Raw genomic sequence first — 27,315 nt, 5'->3', positions numbered from 1 at the left:
AGTCTTTCCATTACTGAGTTCACATGCTTCAAAGCTCTTACAATGGAAGTCTTCATCTGTCCCACGCTTTTCTCAGCTTCTATCAGTGTTTGGCAAAAGCTCCCTCTAGTGGCTTAATGAGGAATTACAGATGTTCTTCTCTAATGATGCAGATATTGCAATGGAAAGATCAATATTTATGAACACAAATATGATCAAAAGTAGCCATTGGTGGAAAGTATCCGAGTACTTGAGTATTTTTCATTTTTACGAATTTAATACTTGTGCTTCACTACATTTCAGTGGAAAGTATTGTACTTATTATTCTACTGCACGTATTTGATAGCTATAGTCACTAGTTGGCTCAGATTAACCCATTAAGGGGATAATTTGTGCTGAGGGTTGATGATGTCACAAGGTACAGAATAGTCCAATCTGAACGTAAGGATGCCAGGTTGGCATATTACAATATCTTTTTATTTTGTCCAGAGCCATAGAAACCAACCACTAGACTATTCATACACTTGAATGCCTCTGCCCCAGGTTTACTGTCTTAGATAGTTCATTTGACCAAACATTACTTATTAAGAAATATGCACTTTGAGCACTTGCATCTGTGATCTGATTCTTTCAATTACTACCCGAGGTTTTCAACCATAGGTGAAGGAGGCAGGAGCCTGGAAATCCAGAGTGGGGAGATCAGAGTAGAACCACTGGTCCATCACATTAAAAGGACCCATTTGAGGCAGTTTGGGCAACTGATTAGAATGCCTCCCTCTGGAGGTTTTCCAGGTATCTCCAACTGGCAGAAGTCGCCTGGATAGTCCCAAAACATGCTGGAGGGATTACATTTGGGCTGGGAACACCGTGTGATCTGCCAGGTGGAGAGGACACTGCTTTGGAGAAGGACATCTCGGATACCTTACATAGCCTCTTGCTATGCAACCCAGACTTGCATAAGCATCAGAAAGTGGTTGGCTGGCTGAATGGATGGATGATTGCCAAACTGGAGCTTTTAGTGCCCAGGAGGTTCAGAGACCTGGGAACCCACTTTGTGCATTGATAATCAAGCCTTTGTTATTGTGCATACTCAAATTTTCTACACAGAACATATGATAAATATATTGTTACAAATGAAACTGCTAAAAATTTTAATGGTCACACTTAGTAAAAATAAGTAATGTCTAAATCTAAATAATACATTTCACAAATAAACTTAAAATATTAATAAACTAAACTAAACTAAAGGTCATATAGAAATACCAAAAGTCATAATATGCAGCACAATCTTACAGACTTACTCATTTGTGTGGTGGTGCAAGTGCACATTCTTTCGGGCATTGAATCCTCCTCCTGTGGTATTCTACAGAGCAGTTCTGACATGTATTCAAACCTGAGAAAATTAAGGATTTCCTGCACATTTCAGTCTGGACACAGGCTTTGGACAGGAGTTGCAGTGCTCAGCTGTTATTGTGCTTAAAGCTGGCTTTGTTGAATTATGGTTAGCAGTATCAGCAGCATCATCTTGGATTTACCTATTGATTGAGTATTTTCATGGAAACATCTAAAAAAATATGTATTAAAAAAATCCTATTGATGTACAAACTTCAGTAAATATGCATTAAAATATTGAATGTATCATTGAGCAGTTTATGACCAGAAATATGTGTATTATCTATGTATATATGTGCAATATCAGAGTAATACTTAACCACAGTAAATGTTCAGACAACTCATGTTTCATATTCATTTTGATCTTACATGGGAGAAAACAGCAGTAAAGAAATGATGTAATGACACAGTTTAATGGAAGCCACTTTATTAGCTTAACACAGATCCTGCAGCAAGTACTTTTCATGAATGTGGACATAAAAGCACAGACTTATGATAATACTGACATCTCTCTTCATACACAGTGGATTACTAGTCACAGAGAATCACTACACAACAATAACAAATGACAACATTATGGTCAAATACAGGGAAGCAAAAGGACACTGAACCTCTACAGGACAAAAACGCACTGCTGAAAACACTGCTGTGTATTGAGACAATGCAAAGGAAAGAGAAAACCCAACTATACTGTATATTTATCTTTCAATTGCTGAATCTACAGCTAAATATACCATCAGTGTAGCCTTGCATAAGCATTTCCAAGGTCGGACACGTAAATCAGATGATATGCACAGTATGGTGTGGAAAGCACTATATTAAAACTGGCATGCTCCAACAAAATAGAAGAAAATGACAGGAGAGGATGTGTAATTGATAGGGGAGAGATTATAATAGAAGTGTATACACAGAAAATTTGTCAAATGATCATGAGCCTTCTATGGAATATGTCCTGTTGTAAATGAAAGACTGGAGTGATTGTCCAAATATACTCTTTAACCTGCAGTCCCTGAATCTCACCCAGTCATCTAAACTAATCCACACACAGAAATAAACACAATATAGACAACCTTCAACACAAATCCAATCTTCCAATAAACTCTGACCAACATTGACGCACTCGTTTGATTCAATACATGGTGACTCAGAACACAGTTTGATTTGCGAGATAACAGCAACTGAATTGTACACAACATCAAGTCTATATATGATGTGTCATGTTGGGGAGGGGAGTAGTTATAGTTTGGACTGTATTGCTGCTGTTTATATGTAGGCTGGGGGTAGGGGGGGTGCACTACAGGAGCTTCTTAGTTTGTCTGCTCTTCTTTCTCCAAATCTTTGAGGGCTTTTAGAAGGCGAGGTGGGGTGAAAATTTCAGTTGATCCTGAAAGACACAATACAATCACTTTTACCAACAGATCAGCAATGAGACATGACATCTCCAACAAAGATTTTCAGAACCTAGCAACACATTTAGAGGCAAAAGTACAGTGACATTTCTCTCTGTGAGGATGTGGCTGCACATAGAAAAATGATTTGGGGATGGAAAAGAGAAGCAACACAAGGAAGACGAACAACAGCGATGTTGCAAGGAAAAAGATCACAAGGATGGCCCTGGAGGGAATACAGAGGGAGGGTGAGGTACAACACAACACCACAGACCGACAGAAAGATGACAAGGAGAGGTATTTTTCACACACTGAGCAGCTAAGGTGAAAATAAAAAAATATATAGATTGCTGTTGTTTTTAAAGAAAGAACCTCCATAGCTTTATAACGCCCTTTGACAGCTCTTCTGGTTAAATGTCAAAATGCATGTGCACACTATACACAAGGTTGTTACTTCATTAATAAATGTTACATTTCAGGAAACAGGAGATAACAATTTTAAAACAATTAAAACAGCTTCAAAGAAACTACCGTATTGGCCCGAACATAAAACCATTTTATTCTGGGAATTATGTTTGAAAAAGTGAGGCTTATCTTATATTTGAGGACTACAACTACATGTATAACACCGGCTCCTACACGGAGTGTTGCATTTGTTTGTAGCCTTAATGTGGCTAGGCTAGTGAGTTAATTCAAGTTCTTTATGATGAGTATGTTAGAGTCAGTCTGCCCTAAATCTGCTCCATTAGCTCAGTTCAACCTGCAGGAGACAGCTGATGTAAATCCATGAGGAGTGAAAATCTGTCACGAGTGTCTTTAGTGACTGCTGTCACAGATGACGAGGAGCTGAAAGAGACAAAAACAGCCACAGAAAATATTTTGACAGGAGAGCCTGACAGGAGTGAGAGTGAGAGTGTGACTGATAGACAAGCTACACAAAAGTGGGATTTATGTTCTGCTTTAATGGTATTGTTTCACATTTAGGAGAGAAAACCCTTCTCTTCTCCCTGGATTAATAGTAGTTCATGGTTGGTTCCCAACCAGATTAGTGTGAAAGTGTATTGTATCATTTAAATTCAGGCCAATACGGCTCTTCATACACCACATCTAGATACAAAAATGCTTGATGATGAATTGTACAAATGCAGATAACAGCGCACACTTTCAGACAGTCTCTCATCACTGACATTCATGGTGTTGTACACATAAAAGTGAGGGAAGTAGTGGTGTGAAGAATGAAAAAAAGAGGTTAAGGGAAGTTCAAATCATGCCTATTTTCACGCCTTCGAGCACCTGACCAAATGCTGCAGAAAGTGGACACGGTTGTTGAATTGTCAGTTAAGAAAAATTACACATAATCATTGGATGCAGTTGCACCAGTTGTGGCATCAGAAAGATGCTCAATGATCCAACGTTTTCAATTTTCTTCATTATGTAGAGTGCATAATAGCTCGTGTGGAACAGTGGAGCCAGCAGTGATCCACCAGGAACTCACAGATCATCTTCTTATCAGTTAACAGATAAGTTCACCAACAGGACAGTCTACCAAAAACACTGACACAAGGAAAAGGGTCAGATCATTCACAAATAATGAGTCAGCATTTGAGTGTCAGTGGAAAAACTCTGACAACAAATTCTGAAGGGATAAATGGTTCAAAGGTAAGTAAGACAGAGGACAGGCAGGCTGACACGGGGAAACAAGGATTCACAAATCACATCATGACTTGTGTATTTACTTTCAAACATCTTTTCACTCTGCGGGCGGCTCCTCAGTGCCCTCTGGTGGGGCGTTGGGGTCCAGGAAGTCTGGGTGCTGTAGTTCCTTTAGGTACTTAGGTGGGGTGAGAATGTGGGTGGAACCTACAGGGGACAAAAGCCTGAAAGCTGAACTGACTGAATCCTGGAGCTCTGGATGAAAGCTTGTAACAAACACAGCATCACATTGACATAAAGTATGACTTCAGAAAGGTCTTATCGAGGCAAAGTTGCAAAATTCTGCATAATAAGGCTGTCTTCAGAGGTCAGTATGACTGTAGGCCTCATGAAATTCAACCTGCTGATAGATTTAGCAGATTCAGTCTTTCCGCCCTCTTTCCTGTACCTAACACTGCATCTGTTCCCTGAGAGTCACAACAACATATCAGCTCTCACAGAGAATGTGATTAATGCCATTACACAGAAGAGCAGCTCTGCTGAATCAGCAGCACAGGAACATAAATATAAGATTTCAAAACAGACACATCAGCAAGATTCAAACCCTCAGGAGGAATAACCTCTTTTATCTATTTATACCAGGACATATTACCAGAAACATGCTGGATGAAACATGCTGAAACCCTATATTATGTACATGTGTATACGTATACGAATGAGGTCTTTCCACTGTATTCCACAGTATGTACGAGCATGTAACAGTAATATTATTATTCTGGGAGAGTTAAGCCCCATGAATGTTCAGCTGTTGTTTAAGATGCCACCGTGAATACTGTATGTCCAGTTTTACTGAAAACATTTCAAATGAAAATGATCGAATTTAAATAAAGTTATTGGACTTGCAAGAGACAGATTTAAAAAGAGGAAGCAGCAGAAACTGAGATATACTGACTTCTAGTCCCTGGTATGGCTCAAGCAAAAACACTGGATCCTACATTTTCCATATTGCAACTTGAGAGCATCTTATATGACCCTCCTGCCTGGTAAATGCTCATGTCTTCCACTCCACCCCTCCACTTTGTAATCCAGGCTTTCAGGTACAGATGTGTAGTCTTCAAGCGCCAGCTGAGATAGCCCCTGATGACATCATCAGGGTTATTCTCAGACCTGACAAAGCTCCTCCAGAGCCACAGAACACATTATCACCTGTCATTGTGTGTTATTTACCAACAAGTACACCCTCTAAAGACTGCTGAGCATTACCCCGCTAACAGAGACAGCAGTGAACTCACCAATGATGGCCTCCCACTTGCCATTGGCCAGAGTGACCTCGTACACGCAGCGCATCTCGCTGTAGGTCATTCCTCCAATGATGAAGACGATGATCCTGGGCCCCGTCTTCATCTCTGTGGGTCCCCTGTTCTTGTGCCAGTTACCATAGCGAGCACTGCAAGATGAGAAACATGGACACAGATATAAATTTTCTGCAAAATATTGAAAGATAGTACTTTTTTTATCAGTGCAGTCAATATTGTAAGACTCTTATTAAAGAGTCATAATGAAACAATAATGGTTCAGATCTACTTAATTTGATTTTATAGTAATTGAAGCCATTCATTGAAGTCATTTGCTACTTGAAGTTTAAGGCAATATATATAAAATGACCCACCTTGATGGAGCGCTGGCTTTGGCACATGCTTGTCGCTGGGAAATGTACGGGTACAGCTTGGGGTCAAGTTTGTCCTCAATGGCGTCCTGTGGGAACACAAGTTGCCAAAGTTTACATGAGAGGTGAGTTCAAGTTCAGTTTACAGTCGGGACTAGATGTATGTCTCTAGGGGACGTAGGGTGATTCCAACATTACCTGCTGGTCAGTGATTTGAATCCAGTCTGGAGCACATACGTGGGTCATTTTTCACCAGCACCCCAGTAATAACTGCAGCTGAAACAACCTACTGTTTTTCAGTGAATCTCCTGTAATTTAAACCCCATCCAGAGAGATGTCTTTGTATTTTGAAGTGGATCTCTGAGTTTTTTCCTTCTGCTGCATTTTATCAGCTGTGTGTGCAATCTGACTTTTGTGTGTAACTGGAGTAAGTCAAAAATGTTTTTCTAAATGGAAACATGCTAACAAATACAGTAGAGGGAACCAATATGATGACAGGAAAAAACAGATCCAACAGGAGAGCAAGACGCCATAAAAGCTCATCACATGGGCTGTTGTAATGTCAGATACAGGTACGTGCTGCTATTCTCCTTTGAACCATGTTTTTAGACCATATTTGTTTTCATTTTGGAACATTGGCTCTATTTAAAGTATTCTGAAGTAGCTAATAGCAGCTCCTGTTTGCAGTGTAGCCATGCGTGTACCGACAACTATCACTGGATTTCTTTGATGCTGAAGAAAATTTAAAAATGTGATGATTCTCAGGCAAGTTCTGCAGCCTTTTTCTTCTTAAGATTTATAGAAGAAGTGGATTTATGAAGGTTTATTGGTGATGGACATCAGAGATAATGATATCTTGAGGAAGTTAAGTCACACTGAATGATATCAATATGTGATTCTTGTCTGTTAAGATTTGACTGAGTTATGACTCAGAGAAGGTGGATGATTTTGACTCTTTCGCGTCACGCAGTATCTTTTCTCACCCTCAACTCTCCAGTGCCCCCCTGGGGGGGTTTTGGCTTTGTCCTGCTGAATGCCCATGTCTGTTACAGACCAGATCCTGTCATTTTGTGATGGTTAAAGTCCCATCCGGAACAATGAGTTAAATTACTGAGGGGAAACAGTGAATGTTTAATTCCCCACCTCCCCCTGCAAAGTTATTCCCATCCAGATGGGATGCCAGGCCTTGCAGAGTAGTGGGCATTTGACCACATACTGTCCTTCTCACCAAATTTCTATATTTTCTATTTTTTTAAATCTCTCCAGCAAATGTTAGAGAGATGCACAGGCATTTAAGAAAACTGACAGGTGGTCTGAATTTATTACATTGTTTAGAAGGAGTAGCGCTAGATTTAACATTATTAAAACTTGTTCAGATGCATATCTGTTGCAGATAATGCCACTACCCTGTAGCGCTTGAGAAAGATGTCTCATTACAGTATAAGTGTGTAGTCATACTGCACTAGCTGCTGGTCATGGTGATTAGGGATGAGAAGTACCTCAATTAGATCCTTGACGAGAGGAGTCCACCTGGAGAGCTGGTAGGTCTGTTCACTGATTCGCTCCTTGCGGTCAGGCTTCTTGGTTTTCTTGGCAGTGCCCTGTGAAGAGCCGACACTCATCACTCATGCTTTCACTCTTTCTGAAGAGTTTACAAGAGTGTGTCATTTTCAGAACTATGTGTAAATGTCAGTCTTATAGGATAGTGCTATAGTGGATTCAGGTAATAAAGATAATATTTCCAATGTAATTTCACTTGAAAACAAATGGTCACATGTAGGGAAGTTGAAAATGACACAATCCTTTGAAAAGTTATGCTCTTGAGTTGTTTGACACTGATCTGAATGTATCATCGCAGCAAACATACCCACAAGGGCCCTCTGTAGGTTTACTGTGTGCAGGGGACAACCAAAATAATCCCAATGGGAAACCACCACAAATCCTTTAGAGCTCCAGCAGGTTTCTCTCAGCAGCCTAAAGTAAACCCATCATTACAAGTAAGCTTGTGCAGGGCCCTTTTGGGGAAGCGTGGCCTTGTGGAATTTTGAAAAGGAACAATGTAAAGACACAACACAAGCAAAAAAAGCTAAGCTAAATGGACAAAATATGAAAAGAGATACCAGGAAACTACTCAAAAGATCAGTTCATTCATCTAAGGGAGAACTACTCAACCTTTTTCAATACAGTTGTTGTATGTCTTCTGTGGCTGTGAAGGAGCCTAAAGTGGGTGCTTGGAGTTTGAAAGCTTTGAGTCAGGGAGGGAGGGTCTAACAGAGGACACTGTCAAGTTGGATCATGGGAAGCGTAGCATCCAGTATTGACCCTTACTAGGGACTAAAAGTCAGGATATCTCAGCGTCTGTTGCTTTGATTTTGTCATTTATTTTTGTAATCTGTTTCTATAACCTCTCCCCCAAAGTTACAGAGATTGAAACACTAAACAGTAAGGGGACATCCTGCTTTTGTTTTAGAGAGTTCAGGATGAGAGAGATTCAGGTCCTGGACCAGGACAGCTCACCTCAGAGACAATGGGCATGCCCATGTGGGCCATGTTGGAAATGATGTCACTGTCCTCTGGTGGGATGTTGGCATGCTGAAGCAGTTTACACAGGTTCTCCTCAGTCACACCTGACACACAGACACATGTAGGATATATTTATAGTCCATACATGCAGCACGCACACACATGCATGACAGCATGCGCTTTCACAAATACGCTGTCATACATGTAGACATGAGAAAAACTGGGAATGGATCAACACTAAAGAAACAAAAGAACAAAACATGAACATACAGTATGAATATTTGAGCTTCAATTCAAAATTATAGCAAAACACCAGAACAATGAACTTTTCTGCTTTACTCATCATTCAGCAGGATCTTCCAAATGTTATTATTGATGTAAAAACAGATCACTGAGGCTTAGGGGTTAAGACGCCGACCATGAACTGCAACATCCCTATTTCAAATATGACCAGAGAACTGACTGGACTAAATAAATAAATAAATAAAAACAGACAGTGAATATCTGACCATTCTTAAGGAAGATGTAGAGCAGGATGATGCGGATCTTGTCAGACACGCTGACATTGGTGTCCAGTAGAACGGGTACAATGAGTCTCATGGGATCCTTGATCTTCTCTCCCTCTGCATCTGTGCCCATCGCCAGATCCTTAGAGACAGGAGGAAAGGGAAAGGGATTCAGCTTGGGTGTTAGAGGAAAGAGGTGGGTTAGAACACATTTGTGGATACAGCACCCAAGTGGGCTGTTTCTTAATTTCATTACAGAAGGTCAGAAGACAGATGTGGCATTCTGTAAGTAAACCCCTCTAGATAAACTCTCAACACTGGTTGCAGCTTAACTCATCTATCCAGACTTTGGCCTCTGGTTTCATGGTGTATAACACCATACAGAGACCAAAACCAAAACCTATGCTCACTGACCATATCCAACAAGAAACACTACACAGACGTGCTGTGTGGATGGATATTTGTGTACAAACTGAGCACAGTGGATACAACATGGAAATGGGTGGAGCTTTAGAGGTCTTGTTCGGTGTATTTCCTAACTTTGGACAGAACAAGACCAACCACAGCCTCCAAATCTGAAAATTTTCACCATCTTTGTGGATGAGGGAAGTATCTGTCCCGATTTACCTGCTCTACACGACAGAGTTTGTCCACAGTGCCCTGGTAGCGGTTCATACAGTCCTCAGCCAGGTGGAGATGGGTTGAATACTGAGCTCAGAGAAGAAAGATGTTAGTGTTGGTGTGTTTTTTGCACAGGGAGAACAATCAACTGCAAACAATATCAAAAGATAAGAGATTATTTTTCAGGAATTTATATATGCTAGATGGGAAATCTTCAAAATAAGGTTGACAACTTACAGTTCAAGTAAATAAAGTGTTAGAAATACATTTTGCTTAAAGGTCTCTACCCATGCAAGCACATGTATACACATGGACGGACGCACCACTGTGCACAATGTCAGATTTTACCAAGTTGTACAGTAAGTCTAGCAGCCATACCTTTAACTTGATCTGCTTTGGATGAAAACACCCATCAAACTGCACTACATACAGTAACCTGAGGTGTATGGATGTCCAGTAATACTCCTACCTTGCTGAGCTCTTTCTGATACTGAGGCATCTTCTTCAGCATCTGAGACAGTTCTTTCATGGTGGTCTGGAAGACAGATGAGTGATATAAATCACCTGAAAGCTATAGTTTTAGTATATTTTGCAGATGTAAAATATATAATTAGATTCCATAACATGATTTAGTGAAAAACATCTCCCTCTTATCTATTTTAGTCCGGAACTGAGACCAAGTTTTATTTTCCTATAAAAAGTTGTTTTTTTTTTAATCTGCCATTGTAATAGAAATATTTCAACATGTTTTCAATAAAAATCAACAACATTTTCTTGTTCAGAGCTCTGGTGCCTCATGCAAGAAAATCTATAAGATCTGAATGAATTTGGAGTTTAAATATGATACCAAATCAACTAGAATGAAATACTGGACAGTGTGTACCAAAGACAAGCTCATCAGAGTAACTGAGAGGTTTTTTTTTATAGATGTGATGATTTTTATTTCAGTAGTTGTTGTAAACTCCAGCCTCAGGGTGTTTCTGCAGATCTCTGTCCAGTATCACGGTGTTACACCTTTCAGTGTAACATCACCTCTGTAGGCTATAATAATCTTTCCTCTCATATCTCTCTGACTCACATGACGCATGACAGCCTCTCTTGTATTAGTCATGGAGCACTTTGCTTTAGAAAGATGTTTTTTAGCATCTAACTTCCTCTTTATTTCTGTCACAGTACAGCATTGCTCTGATGACACATTGTCGATCACTCTATTATTAATTAATTCTGATTGTTTCAGGTCCTTTAATATAAATACTGACAGTGATAAATGTGTCTGCTGATTTCTGACAGCAGGACCTGAAGCTCTTCTTCTCTTTACTCCTTTTGCTAATGGAACAAACTGACCAGAAATGGAAACCATAGATGTCAAGTTTAAGGGCACAGATGATGCTGATGATCAAATCTCACAAAGACACACATCCTCATGGTGTTTAGAGAGGTTTAGAGTAAGAATACAAAAATGTTCTTTCATGAGGCCCATGGTATGCATCTTTAATTAAGTCAGCAACTGTACTTTAATAGTTTATTTTATTGTAAATGTGTACTTTTGTTAGTGGACCCACAATTTTATTTTTACTTTAAAATTCCAGTAATGTACATCACAGTTAAGTACAGGACTTCTTCCACCTCTGTGTGAGCGTGTGAAGGACAGTGTAAAGAGCTGTAACACAGTAACAGATCCTGAAACCAGAGCCAAGCGATACAGTGTGTCCTCTACCTTTTCTCCAGTGTTCATCTTTTTGCTGGCAGAGAATTCTTTCAGAGAGCGAGTTACAGCCCTGCAGATAAAGACAGAAGAGGACAAAACAAAAGTCAGAAAATGAAAAATGTGTTGATGAGTGAAAACGGAGTAGGGTCTCTGCTAAATAACGCTCTGTGAACACTGACAGAGCTGTAGGCTTGTGGTATACAGTATATATGCCGTGAGTGTGTATGTGTGAGTAGAGTCCAACAGTACAGTCAAAGCCACTCACGTCGACACCTCAGCGATGTGTTTGTGTCTCAGAGTCAGCCACAGGTCGTCATCCTCATCCAGCAACACCTCCTTTGTCCTCGTCTCCCCCATCCCGCTGGTCTCAAAACTGAAATATATGACCCAAATTTCACAATCAAAGAAACAACAAAATAAAACACAAATATCATTGAAATGACAGCAGCTGCCTGCTTTCAGTGACTCCTGACAGCTGTCAGACCTCCTTCAGTAATGTGTGCGGTTGTCTACCTGTACACGTCGTTTTCAATGCCCAGCAGGTCGTACGCCATGGCCTGCAGTGTGAGCTCATGCAGGAGAGGTGACACAGGATCAAACCCACGGTCCAGGATGAGCAGCTGAGTTCGAGACTTGTCTGGACCCTGGAGGCATCCAGAACAGACAGAAAACACTAAGCATACTTACATTTCTGTCATAATGGTCAATGCTGATTACATGTTCATCTTTCTTGTCATTTTCCCTGCCGTTAACATCTCATGTCACTTCAGATCCTGCCACTGCCACTTGCTCTGCAGTTACCCCATCACCCTGTCAGTTCAATCATCTGACTTCACCACCAAGCTGCACAGCCCTTCTCTCATCACCACCACAATATATACACCTCTCCCTCACTTATTTGCCAGATAGTATAATGCACTACTCAGTCTTAGCGTTCCATCACTCTGTCATGTTTTCTGCCTGACCAGTTGTGACCCTCACCTGTTCCCTGCCTGCTCTGTTTGCTTTCATAGACTGATTACCTGCTACTGAACCTTGCTTTCTACCGGACGAGAAAAGAACTTTTGTTTTTTGATTTTGCAGTCCCCGTTCAAAATGTACTTGTTGGGATGGGCCGATTGCTTTGCCTCTGGCCGCTATTTCAACACATTAAAAAATTAATGTGTGAATGAGTATATACACCAACAACATGAAAGAAACTAACAGTCTATTATACACAGATGATATAAATAATAAGTAGTCTAATAGTAAATAAATGTTCTTTTCTTATTTCAAGTAGCCTAAACTAAGGGCTGTATTTAAAAATAAAATAATGTGCATCCTAAAATAAAGAGGATCGATCATATTGAGCTCTTAGATCATTCCTATTTTCTGTGCCTTCAGTTTGGATTTGAGTGGGTATGTCTGCTCCAAAGATTTGTGCTTTGTCTATAGTGGCACTTCACAATCACCATGGTCTTGGAGCATATGAGACAAACTGGTTTTGAACTGCCCGTGTAAAGTATTGCCTTCGTTTTACATGCATAACTACAGTCATTGTGTATTAGGTTCTGAGTGCTTCCAAAAAGCAGGTGACCCATGCTCAACCATGTCCCTGAACACCTCCTGTGTAATCACTTGCTGCTGATCTGCTAACTGTGCTGATAATGCTACGCTGTCTGTCCAGACACAGGGTAAGAATGTCCATTCTTGATTAATCTACTGATCTACTTCGACTACAAGTCAGTCAGTGGAGCCCTGAAGTTCCACCCCGCCCCTGCACAGAGCAGAGCAGCCCGCTGATCGCTGGTTTATTCAAAGTTTGTTAATATTAAATGTATCGTGCGTCTAAATTGCACCAAATTTGACACTGCACTCCCTTGGGTCCCCAGTCATGTACCCACCAAGTGTGGAGTCAATCGGGTGAACGGTTCTTGAGATACACGAAGGACATACAGACATATAGACAGAGATTCCTTCCTTTACTATATATATATATATATATATATATATATATACACAGGGTAAGAATGTCCATTCTTGATTAATCTACTGATCTACTTCGACTACAAGTCAGTCAGTGGAGTGGTATATATATATATATATATATATATATATATATATATATACACACCGTATGTATATGTTGTAACAATAGTATTGTTATGTGGTGCTTCTTTTCACATGGACTTTTTAGAGTGAGACACTTGTGAAGTGTAGCTGAGTGTTTGTTATGTCATGTATGTGAAGCAGTGATGGATTTAATAAATAGTGTAAGCAGCTGAAAATGCTTTAATTGTCCGTTCTGTGAAGTGTAGAGACAGAGCAGAATGAAACAGACTATGTAACCTACTTTCTATGTCAGATAGTCATATACAGTATGAAATTATGAATGCCAATTAATATGCATCACATTACAATCACTTTTTTGTAGGTTTAAATTGTATTTTTTTCTGTGGTTTTAGAACAGCCTGCAAAAATCCTGTTAACTGAAATGTTCAATGATTAATTTTTCAATGACATATCTCCACATTGGTCATTTGGCTCTGCCACCTACCTCTCCCATGGTGGGGTCATCAGCCTTGTAGCCATCCAGCTTCTCCTGAAGCATCTGGGCAAGAACTGCGCAGTCTTTGTACTCCCTGAAGCAAGACACACACATACAGCGTCACACAAGACCAGCTTTTCAACCTGGATGTGCTGATTCTATTTCTAATTTTGCATCTACTTGTGTATTTGCCTTTTTATGTAATCGTATCGTGTCGCTTTGCATTCTGTCTGAACACACAGACACCATATCTCACCCGGTTCCATTGTTTTTTTACACTAAGGATTCTTCAGTAAATGTACATAGTTATGTGCAGAACTATAATGACTCAAACAAAGCCCTGATTTGTTAAAAGTAGAACATAACCCTGAAAAGAAGAATAAAAAACAAGCACAGTTCCAACAAATGTTTTTAATACTGCTGCTCTGGTGAATGTATGTGTATTTAAAGAGTTTTTGAAACATTATTGGCTTATTACCCTAAAATCTCAAATAGCCTGTATACAAACAATAGCCATGACCAGCACAACAGCTACCGTCAATGAAACTCAATACTTCCTGTCTTTCACATTAAAAGCCTACCAGGAAAGTATAGAGTTGGTTTAAATGTGAAACATCTGTAAGAAGGGATGAATTTAACTGATGATAGCCTAGTGGCATTTATGAGGTGTTAAAATGAGTAAATAACAAATATTAAGCAGGTCTCACGCTCTGTATCTGACTCCAGGATACTCTTTGAGAGTGGCACACAGGGTGGCGATCTGCTCAGCACAAGACTCCAGCATGTTGTTCTTCACGTCAGCCTTGAAGGGGCTGTAGAAGTCCTGAAAGGCATCCACTCTATCCAGGGAGAAGACCTGGACAGAGAGACAACATGAGGTTCAATCACAACCCAGCAGCATTTACTCTTTTATAATGCTACACTGATCCAACGCATGGATGGGACTTTATTTCACACAGGAAGGCATGAATATGTTTTATTATACTCAGCTTTGATGAAGATTTATAAAGTCCTGTGCAGATATAAATGGTCTTTTACAATTTTTCAGCTATGACAAAAAGAACATTTATGAGGAAACCTGAGAATGGTGAAATGTAAAAATAGTAAATAAAAAAATAAGCATGTACTTTAAAAAAAAAAAAAACAATACTCATTGATCCCTTTTCCACACACACACACACACACACTCTTGCAAACACGCACACATGCGCCCATCTGTTCCTGACTCAATCACATGATAACAATCCCTGTGCTTTCTCTTGTCACATATCTTATCTGCACTACTATTGGCTACAGGGAATGAACATTACTCCAGTCAGCCAATGAGGTAAAGGGATCAGATGGGGGGGGGCAGAGAGGTGGGGTCAGTGTGGTATGTCCCTCCCCCTCAGGATTAAAACTACAGGACAACAGCAGAGGATTGACGACTAAAGCTGATCCAACACAAAACACAGTGAGCCCCGTCCTCCTCAGCACCGTCCTTCCCCCTATTGTCCTCCCTGAATCATTATTTTATCATTATTTTAGTCTTTCTTTCCGAATATGTCAACCCGCTCTACATTTTGGGAAATAACAGAGCCTCCTTCCCTCAAAAATACACCTACTGAGCAGATAGATACAGAGCCCACACTCCTCTTAAAATAACAAATTGTGGTTTTTACATATCTGTTTGTGTACAGGAAAGCAAATGAAATACAAATACAATACAGAAATCAGTGCACTCTAGAGGTTCTGGTAGATGGATTTTTGACAGGCTAGCTATTTCCCCTCACTTCCTGTCAATGCTAAGCCAAGCAATACCACTTCCTGACTCCACACTCAGACACAGACATCTATCTTCTTCCTTTAAAAAAACATTTTGAACAACAATAATTGTTGGTAGCAAAACTTAAATGTCCATCTACCATGGCTCACATAATGCTGGTGAGAATACAGAGCAGCTTCACCAGTAAAACCTCTTTCTGTGTTCATATGGGCACCTGACTGTTGTTTTAAGACAGACTTGAAAAATTGTGAACCTGTCCTTTAATGTGTGATGTCCTTATGTCTCTGCTGCAGCCTTCTCGTGGTTTATCATAGCAAATGTTTAACTGTTGTTACTTTTACTGACTTTATGATTCGACATTTTTCAAATTATAAAGCTGTAGATGGAACAGTGGAACATAAATTTCTGTCCTCATATACTGTATACCAGCTGGAAACAAAATCATGATTTCCAAGACTGTTGGTGGTGTGCGACTGGAAGATTAATGTCCAGGATAAGAAGTATCTGGGCAGCTAGCTGCAGCAGCCTCCCACACAGCATCTGTTAAGTATGGGGTAAGCTTGATTTGTGATTTAAAAAAAAAAGATTGATAATATATTGCTTCTGTAAAAGTTGCTGCTGTGATTATATTAGTAAAGTAGTGGTTAGGGGAGAATGTGATTTTGACCTCTGAACTCCAGACATAGCCGTACTAATGATGCAGCTTTCACTGCAGATTTTACACACAGTTGAGTGAAATCCTTTCAGACCTCATCCATCACACCTGAGGCAGGTATAATCTCAGTCTAGACTGTGTCTTACTTGAGATTCATAGGGCAGAAAGGCGACGTGGATCTCAGTCAAGGCCTTCATGGCTTTGGAAGCGCGGGATTTGGTCAACAGGCCAAACAGTGAGTCTGGGATTGCTGCAAAGAATCAAACAAAAACATGGTGAGATAGACTCAACGTTATCTCAATACTGACTGTCATTACTTTATTAAATGAAAAAATATTTGAATACATTTAATTGGCTGAGTAAATTAAGGTTTTTATGTTAAAGGGGAGTCAATTTTATATATAAAAGGCCACATATTTAAGTCACAGGGAAAACATTGTCTCATGTGGCTCTGGAAGAGCTTTGTCAAGTCTGGAATCATAAAATTAGCTTGGGCTTAGAAACCACAAGAAGTTTGGAAGTTGTGAGTATTTCACAGCCAGAGAGGTTGTAATGAAAATATGCTAATTAGTTGCATTGTGAGAAATGTAGAATCCAGCATTATTAGTGTGTCAATATGTCTATTTATTTGTATGGCACCTTTTGCCTTGATTTTGGTCAGAGATGTACTTAATAGACCAACAGCAGTATTATAAGATCAAGTCTTTGACAGACAGGAAGCCAGTGTATCCACTCGTTCTGAAAGCAGCGTCCATGTGGATTGATACCCCTATGTGAACAGTTTGTTTGCTTGTTTGTTTGTTTATTCAGATCCTCATTAGCCACTGTGTTGAAACAGTGGCTACTCTTCCTGGGCTCCCCATAAGTATTTTTTAACAATATTTCAGTAACAGAAATACATCAATATATATCCACTCATTTTCAATATATATATATATATATATATATATATATATATATATATATATATGTATATATATATGTATATATATGTAAATATATATATATATATATATATATATATATATATATGTATATATATGTATATATATACACATACACAACTACGACACACAACAACGAACATCAACTCAAAGCCTGGTCATATAATGTTCTACACTTCTCCTTGTGTAAACAAATACAATCTTAACTTTTCCTTGAAACAAAAAATTGGTAATGAATTCTATGCCACTGTTGCCCAATAATGAACTGTTCTCTGTGTTAAACTGGCTGCACATGGAGGCAACAGAAAACGACCCTCTGATGACTGCCGAACAGAAAAATTATGTATGCATGAAAAAAATGATAGGTTTCCATAAAGTGTTTCTGGGGTTTTAGCTATGATGATATCACTTAACCAAGCCAAATGATTATTCATTGTACTTACTATTGTTGGACAGTGAAAAGCATTGTGAGTTGCTTTGTTCTGAGCTGCTTTCTGTTGTGTTGGACTAAATCACTGAACAATAATCTAACTGTGATAACACTAATGTTTGCACTAACCATTTGGTTAAATAGCTAGGCATGAATTTTCTACAGTATTTTATAGTTTATATAGAAATGACATGTGTCACTGCTCCTTTCAACCATGGCTGCTTATTAGTTTGTGACTTTGTGACTTGGTGTTCTCTCCCTACAGTATTAGTATCTGTTTAAGTTGACAATTCGATAATTCAGTTCAGTCTGACTATCTCAGGTACCTCTCTGCTTGGGTTCATTTAAAAAAAAAAAAAAAAACACCAAATGTATGTATCTACGTAGAGAGAGCAACTGAACAAAATATACTTTTTGTGCAAAATATTTTTTGTGCAAAGAATCAGTATAATCTTTGGGTGAGGTATTTTATAAAGAAACCAGTATAAATACTCATTACCTTCCACTTTTTCACTGTTGCAGTTACATTTATATTAACTTTAGTTCACCAGTATAATTATTCCTTCAGCAGCTGCTTCACAAAGTATGTTTTATGCACAGTATGAACATCAGCTTGTGTGTATTTCAAAAGGATGTGAATGTTTTGGGAGTCACCAGATGAACTTTAGGTTTACAAATGTTCTGTCTATATTCTGTGGTCCTGGATTACAGTTACTCACTGTCAGTGAAGAAGACGTGAGCTGCTCGGTACCTCGGAGACTGCGGGTCTCTGAAGTCATCAATCAGACCCTCGACAGACTGAGAGAACACAGGAGAGAACAATGTGTTGAATCATGGACTGATGTGAAAGGGAATGACAGTTTGGACAATTCATCAGTGTTCAAAGAGACACTGTGTGTTTCCTATCCAATTATATTATATTTAAAATAGCAACAACTACAAACTTTATTCCTCCAATACCCATTAGATTCAAATGACATTTTTTTAAATTTATGGAAAAAAATTGCAAAATGAGAGCGATATCTAAAATACTGCACAGGAGTTGTAAGATAACATTTACCTCATCTGTGGGTGTTATCAGGTAGATGGCCTCCATGCTGGGCAGAGGCTCACGCCGCTTGGTTATGTCTTCTACAACTGGAGGGCAAAGGAAAATAATAAGCAATGATCTATCAGTAATAATCTATTTGTAGGAACATCATTGCATTTAGTGTGTGTTTCATGTTTATGCAGAATCTTTGTACAATGGAACGCAACTGTCTTTGATCCAAAGAAAACATCTTTTCACTGCTCAACATGCTAATGAATGCTGGAAGGCTGCGGTCATCCTCTCTGTCAAATATCACATCATGTTGAATTCAAGTGGCAACTGACTTCAAGCTGAAGACAATGCAGAAGTCCCTTAGAGTGCAATACCACCAACGGCCACTAGATGCTCCAACTGACTCCAATTAAAAAAGTCTCAACTTCTCTCTAGAAATACCAAGTCAATCATTTTTTTAACAAGTCATTATGGTCTCAGTCTCTAAATTCAGGCCCCCTAGTAAATGTGTTAGTGGACATTTTGGAAGTTATTGCTCCGTTAATAACATTTGAAGATTTATAGTAGCTTTGATGTCTGCTGTGTGGGTATTGATTGACAGCTGTGATTGACAGTTGGCTCACCTGCTGTTCACCCCGGCTCCCGGACTCACTGAGTTGGACTGTTGTCACAATATTTCACTCAGATTAATGTTACTTGATTACAATACCTGCCCTGTTGGCACAATTTAGCTAAAGTAGCTAACATTAGCCCAAGTGTGCAGTGCTCAGTGTTCGGTAAGCTAGTGTTAGCTTGGGTCTGAGGTAGTGGGGAGAGGGAGAGAGTTTTCAGAGCATTAAAGGCAACACCCCACCCTTCTTATTTAGAAGGCCCTGGCTCCAAACGGACAAGATGGCACCAACCATAAGTTGCAACTCTGGGCTTTAAACCAGCTCCAATGCAAACTAACAGGTGACGTCACACTTCGCTACATCCATCTTTATATACAGGCTATAATGTTATTTCTTTGTCCTTTGAACTACACATCATGGCCAAAAACATTTGGACACCCACACACTCTTCTGGTTTCAGGTTTTCCAGCAGATGTTGGAACCTGGCTGCAAGGATTCGCTCCCATTTAGACATAAGGACATTAGTGAGGTCCAACACTTATGTTGGGTGATAAGGTCTAGCTCACAGTTGGTGTTACAGCTCATCCCAAAGGTGTTCAATGAGGTTAAGGTCAAGTTCCTCCACACCAAACTGGGAAAAGTTTGTCTTTATGGAGCTGGTTTTATGCACGGAGACATTGTTATGTTAAAACAGGAAAAACACAAAATTAGAGGAACACTGTTGTCTAATACCTCATTATTAAGCTTTAGAGGTGTTGTTAGATTTATTTTTGCTCCATACTCAAAGTACCCTGCAGAGCTTCTGACCATAGTGCTATGGAGCTGTTGTTTAAGTAGGTCCCTGTTCAACTGGATTCAATTTACCAGCACTAAATTTGATTAAACTGATTACAAGTCTACAACTGAAGTGAAATGACCTGGGTGGTTGTACTTACTGGTGATTCCCTCTGACATGATGTCTGTCATCTTACAGCAGGAGGAAATCATCCTCATACTCAGCTTATCCACCACCAGCACCTACAAACACAGTCAGACAGGGCTCTTTGTATCAAAGAGTTTTATTTGCATATATTCGGTGAATCAGTTAATTGATTCATTTCCAAGGCAATTGTTATCAAGAAACTATACTCAGATCAATAGGGGTGACTGCCAAACATACAGTATGTCATCCTGTGCATCATGGTCATTAAATAAAAGCAGCAAAGCAGCAAGACAAGGGGGACCATACCTTCCATTTTCCTTTTTCTCTTGCCTTCTTGATGACATTGTTCATTATCTCTGTAAAGCAGGACAAATGAGATTACATTTAAATTGAGATAATAATACAATAACAATACAACAATAAAAAAGCTCATCAGAGTTATTGGATCTATATCCATGTGAAGCCTGATCCATTTGTCTGCTGACGGTATGGCAGCTGTCAGAATTTCAACACTGTACTGTCAAATGCTCCCAGCTTTGTGAGCATTTGACAATGAATGATCCACATAGCATACAGAATAACTAAACTACAGCCAACTGTTTCAGTCAGTGACAGTCAATATACACTGTACACTACAATATATACACTACAATCACTGACTGACACTGTTTTTCCAGGATATTGCTTCTGGAGAGACACATTGCTGCTGAGTGTGTCAACAAACAGTGGGTAAATGTAAGTATTGATGTAGAGGTGTGTGTTTTCATCGTCTCAGCTTTCTTTTCTGTGTTTTATGTCATAGTAAATGAATTTCTTTGGTTTTTGACAGTCAAAGCTGACACATGAAGTATCATCGTTGTAGTCCTTCCTTGTAATTGACATCTGTGTTCCATGACAGTTCCTCACTAATTACTGTCCTTTGGTGTCTGTATTCATTTATAACTTCAACATGTAATGCAGCAGCACATATCTCAAAACCTTGGTGAATAAAACTGTATGTTTAGGAACATGCCCATGACTGAGCTCTTAACATGTCAATTACAAACAGCTACTAGAGGAAAGGAAGTAATACTATATAAAAATGGTGTTGAAGCAAGATTTAAAAACAAAATCTGTTTGCAGTTATTGATATCTAGTTTGAAACAGATGAGTGGAAATGCCAGTGAAGCAAATCACCCCTTAATTCTAATCAGAACATCTCAAACTCATCTGAGAATTGCAGATATGGGTTTTTTTTGGTTTGTGGGGGGTTTTTTTGGAGTTCTCTCACAGTGACCCCATTTACACCTAGTCACTTTGTGCATTTCTGGCAGATCAGATAGCTATGTAATTGAAAAACAGTAAGCTAAGTGTAATCCAAGAGGCAGACTGAAATCTGATTGTTCAAACCTCCACAGAAGGTGGTCAATTGAAGAGCCCGGTGGACACTGTATCTGAGAAGCACTCATCAGGTCTTTATGGTAGCAGGACTTGATGGAAACAGCTCCTGAGTTAAAGGCATATTACAGCAGCAATGGACTTACATGACTCTGAGAGCATGAGGACAGATTTTCTCCAGTTGGGGACAAAAATTGAACTTTTCAGTCTGAACATTCAGACTCTAACACCTGGTACTGCTCATCACCAGTGAAGCATGCTTGGGGCAGCATCATGTAATTGGATTGTTCCTCAGTTGATGGAGATCAGAGATGGGAAGACAAGAAGATGTTCAGAGACGAGGGAAGGATGAATACAGCTAAATACAGAGAGGTCTTTAAAGCAAGCCTGCTCCAGGGTGCACATGACCTCATGTTGGAACAAAGGTTCACCTTTCAGGGTGACAACTACCCAGAACTGAAGCTGGAATATTGGATTGTATAGATAATGTAGGGTTATCAGAAATCCAGTCACAGAAAAAATAATGCAATTTAATTCAAAGAACTTTATGAACTCAAGTGTAAAGTTAAGTGAAACATGAAGCAAGGGAACCTGATGAGCTCTCAATGTGAGAGTAGATCACAACTTTACATGCTGTACACACAAGCAAAAAACCCCCAAAAAACTGGGAAAGAAGTACTCCCACACATCTGGATACCGGATCATCACAGCAACAAAATATTGCTTTACTTGATAATATAATCAATAATGAAGGGCTGAAGACAGCGAATAATACAGAAGCGTGTTTGACAACTTCTGTCCCTTGTGTTGATGAGCAGCGTCCCATTTTCCCTCACTAGGGGTTTAAGCATCCGGTCTGTCAGACTCAGTGCTGGGAGGGACAGGCCCACTGCAATCACTGCCTCTAATCTGCTCCCAATCCTCTTATCCAATGCACCGCTCCCCACCGCTATTTCTGGGCAGTTTCTGTGTCAGCGGACGTGGCGTCACGGGGAAGCAGCATCACTCACACACACAGATAAACACGCAGACTTACATTTAGCCTCAAAAATAATTCAACATGTCCTGTTTTTATGCGGGGCCAGGAGGATGTTTCACTTGAAGAGCTGCTCTTGAGGTGTTGTAAGCACATTATCATGAAGTTATGGCAGCATGATAACTGTGAGCCAATGTCTTTGTCTGATAACAATAATTACTGTGAATGACAAAATATGAAATTAGAGGTAATTTTTTGATGTATGAAGCAAAAAAAAAGTGGATAGTGTGCACATCCAACCCTCGTTGAGTACAGGTGCAGGACAAATGGTTTATATGATGATTTATCACAAAACATCTCTATCTGAAGTTGGATCAGACATATGGAATTCCACGGCCTCCAGTCAGCTGGGCCCTGCTGTCTAAGGAAAGACATGCTGGTCGATTATGTATTCATCAGTGAATGATCCTGTTTATCCAATTAGTCAACAGGATTAAGTGGAAGTGTCCATGAAAGAATAGGACGCCACCTGACAAGCAGCTTTCACAGGCAGGATAAACAACAACAACAGCCTGCTGGTGGATCTTGATATCAATATCAGTATTATAAAATAGCATAAATGATGATCACACCTCCACAGCTTTATAATACTGTGTAAAACACACACACACTGTGGCAGACACTCAGTCAACATCACAACAGACTGTAAGAGAAGCAGAGGGGAGGTCTGTACTGGTAGACAGGCTCAACCCCATCTATCATTCATGTTGGAACAAGAACTCATCACGTTATACAGACAAAGGTTCATCTATAACTTTTTATCTTTAAAGACATCATTGGTAAACGTTGTGTATAACTTTGTGAAATGCTTTCTTCTGTCCTTTACAGCTATCAGATGGAGAATCTTCAGTGTCCCTTCACTCAGAACTTGATAAAACTACATTTTTGTGCACCCTGGGCCAGAAAACTTAAACAATTCAAACTTTGTCATGAAACGCTACTTTCATGAGGAATGTAATCGTAACCTATCTTACATAGCCCTTTTGGCTGAATGGAACAGAGCCACTGTTAATGTTATCAGTTCCACCTGTGCACAGTCACAATGTCTGCTGTGAAAAAGGTCTAAGGCTAACACAACTGGCTTGATAAATACTCATGGTAAATCAAAATGTGAATTTCTCATATACAGTATGTTCACTTACCATGAGTATTTTTTAATCATACCTAAATTTATTTTCTTGGTGGAAAAAAAATGTTCTGTCAAAAATGACATAACAGATCAAATGTTAGTCGCCTAAAAATATCTATAGTTACATTTGAGTGACAGATGCCATCTAGCAGCTGTAGTAATTATGACCCAAAGCAGTGATGCAAACTAGGTGACAATAACAGCAACAAATTCTTCATTCAGAGCTTTAACGAAACAGTAAACTTTTCCACAGGAGGCCGCTGTTTGTTTTATGTTTCCAGCCACGAGTTAGGACAGCTTTTTAAAAATCGTAACTACAACTGTCCCCTAACCTTAACCTTGTGGTAATTATTGTTGCCATGATGACGAAGGTGGCCTAACATTAAGGAAATAGTAACATCAACTCACACCACATGATTCTCTAACCTTAATAAACCCAAATCATGATCTTTCCCTAAACCTAATCAGACCTTAACCACAGTGTTGTCACATCATAAAACATTATTTTTTAACAGTGATGTGTAACGGTTTTGGAAAACACAGACAAATGATGTCCTGCCGATTACTGCTGATAGAGGCGCCAGATTAGAAAACCCTCCTATGTGTCGTTCTGGAGTCACATGGTTGTTTAATACGGAAGACTTGTTGAAAAAAAAATCTCCTCTTCCTGCTATCATGTCCCTCTGTCAGGGTATATTCTAATACTATTATATATGCTGCATTTGTTGAGTAATTTAAAATAATAATCATTGTTAATGTGTTTTTTTTTTAAAAGTGAAAAATCTTGGTATCTATCTTGTTTCATACCAAGTTGTTTCAAGGGTTTTGTGAAGCTGCATATTTTGGAGCAACTGACAAAAACCTGCAACAAGGCTGAGTCAACAACTGCCCCAAATGCCCCAAAGGCCCCACACACTCAAGGGCCCCAAAGGCCCCATATTCATCGTGTCATTTGTTTTGTGGTCATTTGCTGAACTGCAAATTTGTTTGGGGATATGCACTACTAAGGGGCAAAATCAAGTGACATAAATCTTGCCCTGAGTCAAAAAGTGTGTTTAAACAAATTACCACAAAACGTTCAATAGAGGCCCAGGAGGGCTCCTGGTGGGTTAATCTACTCCATACTTAAAAAACAAAAAACAATGCTATCATATCATATCAGATTATCATAGTACGGTACAGTGCCATAAAGACATCACCTGACTACCACACATACTGCATGCTGGAAGAGTGCAGCTGCACCTTCTGTCCAGGCTAAATTGGTACAAATCTGCATGAAAATGGAAAATGGAAATGTTTCCAGTGAAGCAGCCTTGCTTCCATTAAAACCACTCTGATATCTGATGAAACAGCTCAGCATTTTTGACACGGCGGCCTCTATACAGTCCCTGATCCCTTGACATCACCTCTGTCAGCTTCTAGAAACATACTGAGCAGATATTCAACATGTTCATGTTCATGTTCTTTTCATCCGCTAAAGTCTCACCACTGACTGATGACTGACCAGTCCAGTGTATGACAAGAGTCCCCATTAAATATCAGAACCAGAAATAATCAACTGCAGAGAGGTAACTTGGTATTCGATACTGATATTATATTAGAGCCTATATTAACATGATAAGTGTAGAAATAAGAGCTCTAAAATAGTTTACCTTCATTGTATTTTTTTCAGTATAGCACCGTAAATTGCAGAAAATTACAGAAAAAAGATGCTCTTTCTGAAGGATTGTATAAAGTTATAAATTGTATGTCTTTATTGTCTTTATTAATGTTTAATAAATCCTTTACTAATGGTGTATACATCAGTTGTGAGACATTAATAAGAACAACTTGCCAGGTTGGGAAAACAGCTGTTTGACTGTTTGAACTTTTTTCTTTCTGGACAAAACTTATGAACACTAACAACGGCAGAATTGATTATTGAAATGCAAAGATCATTTTTTTATTATATAACTACATATACATTTTGGTATTGATGGATCTTGTATTAACCATAACCCATAAGTACTTGGGCTTTTTGATAGATGACAAACTCCTTTAAAGCTCATATTTCAGTTTTAATTGATAAACTGAGGGTGAAACTGGGAAACAACGTGTGTTTTCCTACATTCTGTAGGCTTAGTGGAGGAAATTCCTCTATTAGTCCTGAACTATGGTGATGTTGTCTGTATGCATCAGTCTCTACTCTAAAACTTCTGGATACCATTTATAACTCTGCAGTTAGATGTGTGACATGTTACTCTACGTTACACATCATTGCACTCTTTATTAGAATGTAGGATGGCTTTCTCTCTATGTGAGAGGAGAGTATCATTGGCTCATGCTGATTTAACAAAGGTCCATAGATCATCATTTTATCTAACCTCATTTCTCACCTGGAGATGTGGAACTCAAATGTGTTGTGCAGACTGACTTCAGTTACAGGTTCCATCAGTAAATACTAAGCTTGGAAAGTCAGCTTTCAGATATACTGTTCTCATAGAATAATCCAATACTCTGGTGTCCCTGAGTATTTTCAGAGAACTCATTAAGGGCACAATGTATATATTAATTGCTTTATATGCTTTAGCTGTGTTGCTCTTGAATAATACATTAATATAATACATATAATATAATACATGAAATATGTTTTATTTATTTAATCGTCGTCGGTTGTAAACTCGGCACACTTGTAAAAGAAAGGGGAGGGCTCCTGTAATCTCTATAACTGACGACATTTATACATTTATATCACTCATATGTAACGACTGTGTATTGTATCTATGCTGACATGAAGCTGACAGTATAGAAGAAACTCAGTCTTAGTTAATGTGAGTGTCACTGTCGACTCTTCCCTCCACTACTTCCTCTGAGAATGATGTCAAAGCGCTTAATCCGCACAGACAAAGATTAGTGAAGCAGGATTTACACCTAACCAGGACTCCAACGACACTAACGGCTCAATAAACGTCTAATAAAACACCGACAAACAAGTTCATGATGTATAACTCATCTCACTGACAATAATTTGAAACAAACAAACAAAAAAAAAACGCTTGGAGAGATGCTGGCGCGGAAATATTTGTGCGTCTTTTGCGCGTCGAACTTCCCTCAATAACAAACTGCTGAACTGCACAGTCCTGTAGATCAATCAATAACCGGACAAATTAATTACACCAAGAAGCGTTCGCATCTCACATTAAATGTTTGCAAAATGAGGATGGCTATTCATGCCCATACAATACTTTACAATGGCTTTAGAGTAACAATCACTAAATCATTTGTTTATGAGCCAGTAAATGAAATAAACACATGAGCTAATAAAATAAACAAACAGCTCTTACTTTCTCCAACAATGGCTTTTAGTCCAAGTGGTGCCATGATGAGCCCTCAGCTGCGCGTCCACTTCTCCTCAGATCCTAACTGAGCTGACCCGCAACCACCGTCAAGCTCACAATAACA

At 39.2% G+C, this 27,315-nt stretch overlaps 1 protein-coding gene across 2 annotated transcripts; it reads right to left on the bottom strand.

The window, feature by feature from the left end:
- Positions 1-1,781: 1,781 nt before the first annotated feature.
- On the bottom strand, positions 1,782-27,315 carry stxbp1b (syntaxin binding protein 1b). Of its 2 annotated transcripts, XM_067600588.1 has the most exons (20): positions 27,198-27,315; positions 20,639-20,688; positions 20,346-20,427; positions 18,818-18,894; positions 18,477-18,555; positions 16,530-16,633; positions 14,671-14,819; positions 13,973-14,057; positions 11,950-12,080; positions 11,702-11,809; positions 11,446-11,506; positions 10,198-10,263; positions 9,735-9,815; positions 9,111-9,249; positions 8,596-8,705; positions 7,578-7,679; positions 6,082-6,167; positions 5,705-5,859; positions 4,496-4,619; positions 1,782-2,755 (listed from the first exon to the last, which is right to left on the bottom strand). In XM_067600588.1, the coding sequence occupies exons 1-19, from the start codon at positions 27,232-27,234 to the stop codon at positions 4,510-4,512; spliced, it is 1,812 nt and encodes a 603-aa protein (XP_067456689.1). In that variant the 5' UTR covers positions 27,235-27,315; the 3' UTR covers positions 1,782-2,755; positions 4,496-4,509. The 2 variants fall into 2 exon arrangements, with proteins under 2 accessions (XP_067456689.1, XP_067456697.1); XM_067600596.1 differs by lacking the exon at positions 4,496-4,619.

This window comes from Thunnus thynnus, chromosome 2 (genome assembly GCF_963924715.1).
Source record: "Thunnus thynnus chromosome 2, fThuThy2.1, whole genome shotgun sequence".
NCBI lineage: Eukaryota > Metazoa > Chordata > Actinopteri > Scombriformes > Scombridae > Thunnus > Thunnus thynnus.
The sequence above is the reverse complement of the archived record's forward strand: the minus strand, read 5'-3'. Positions and strand labels throughout refer to the sequence as shown.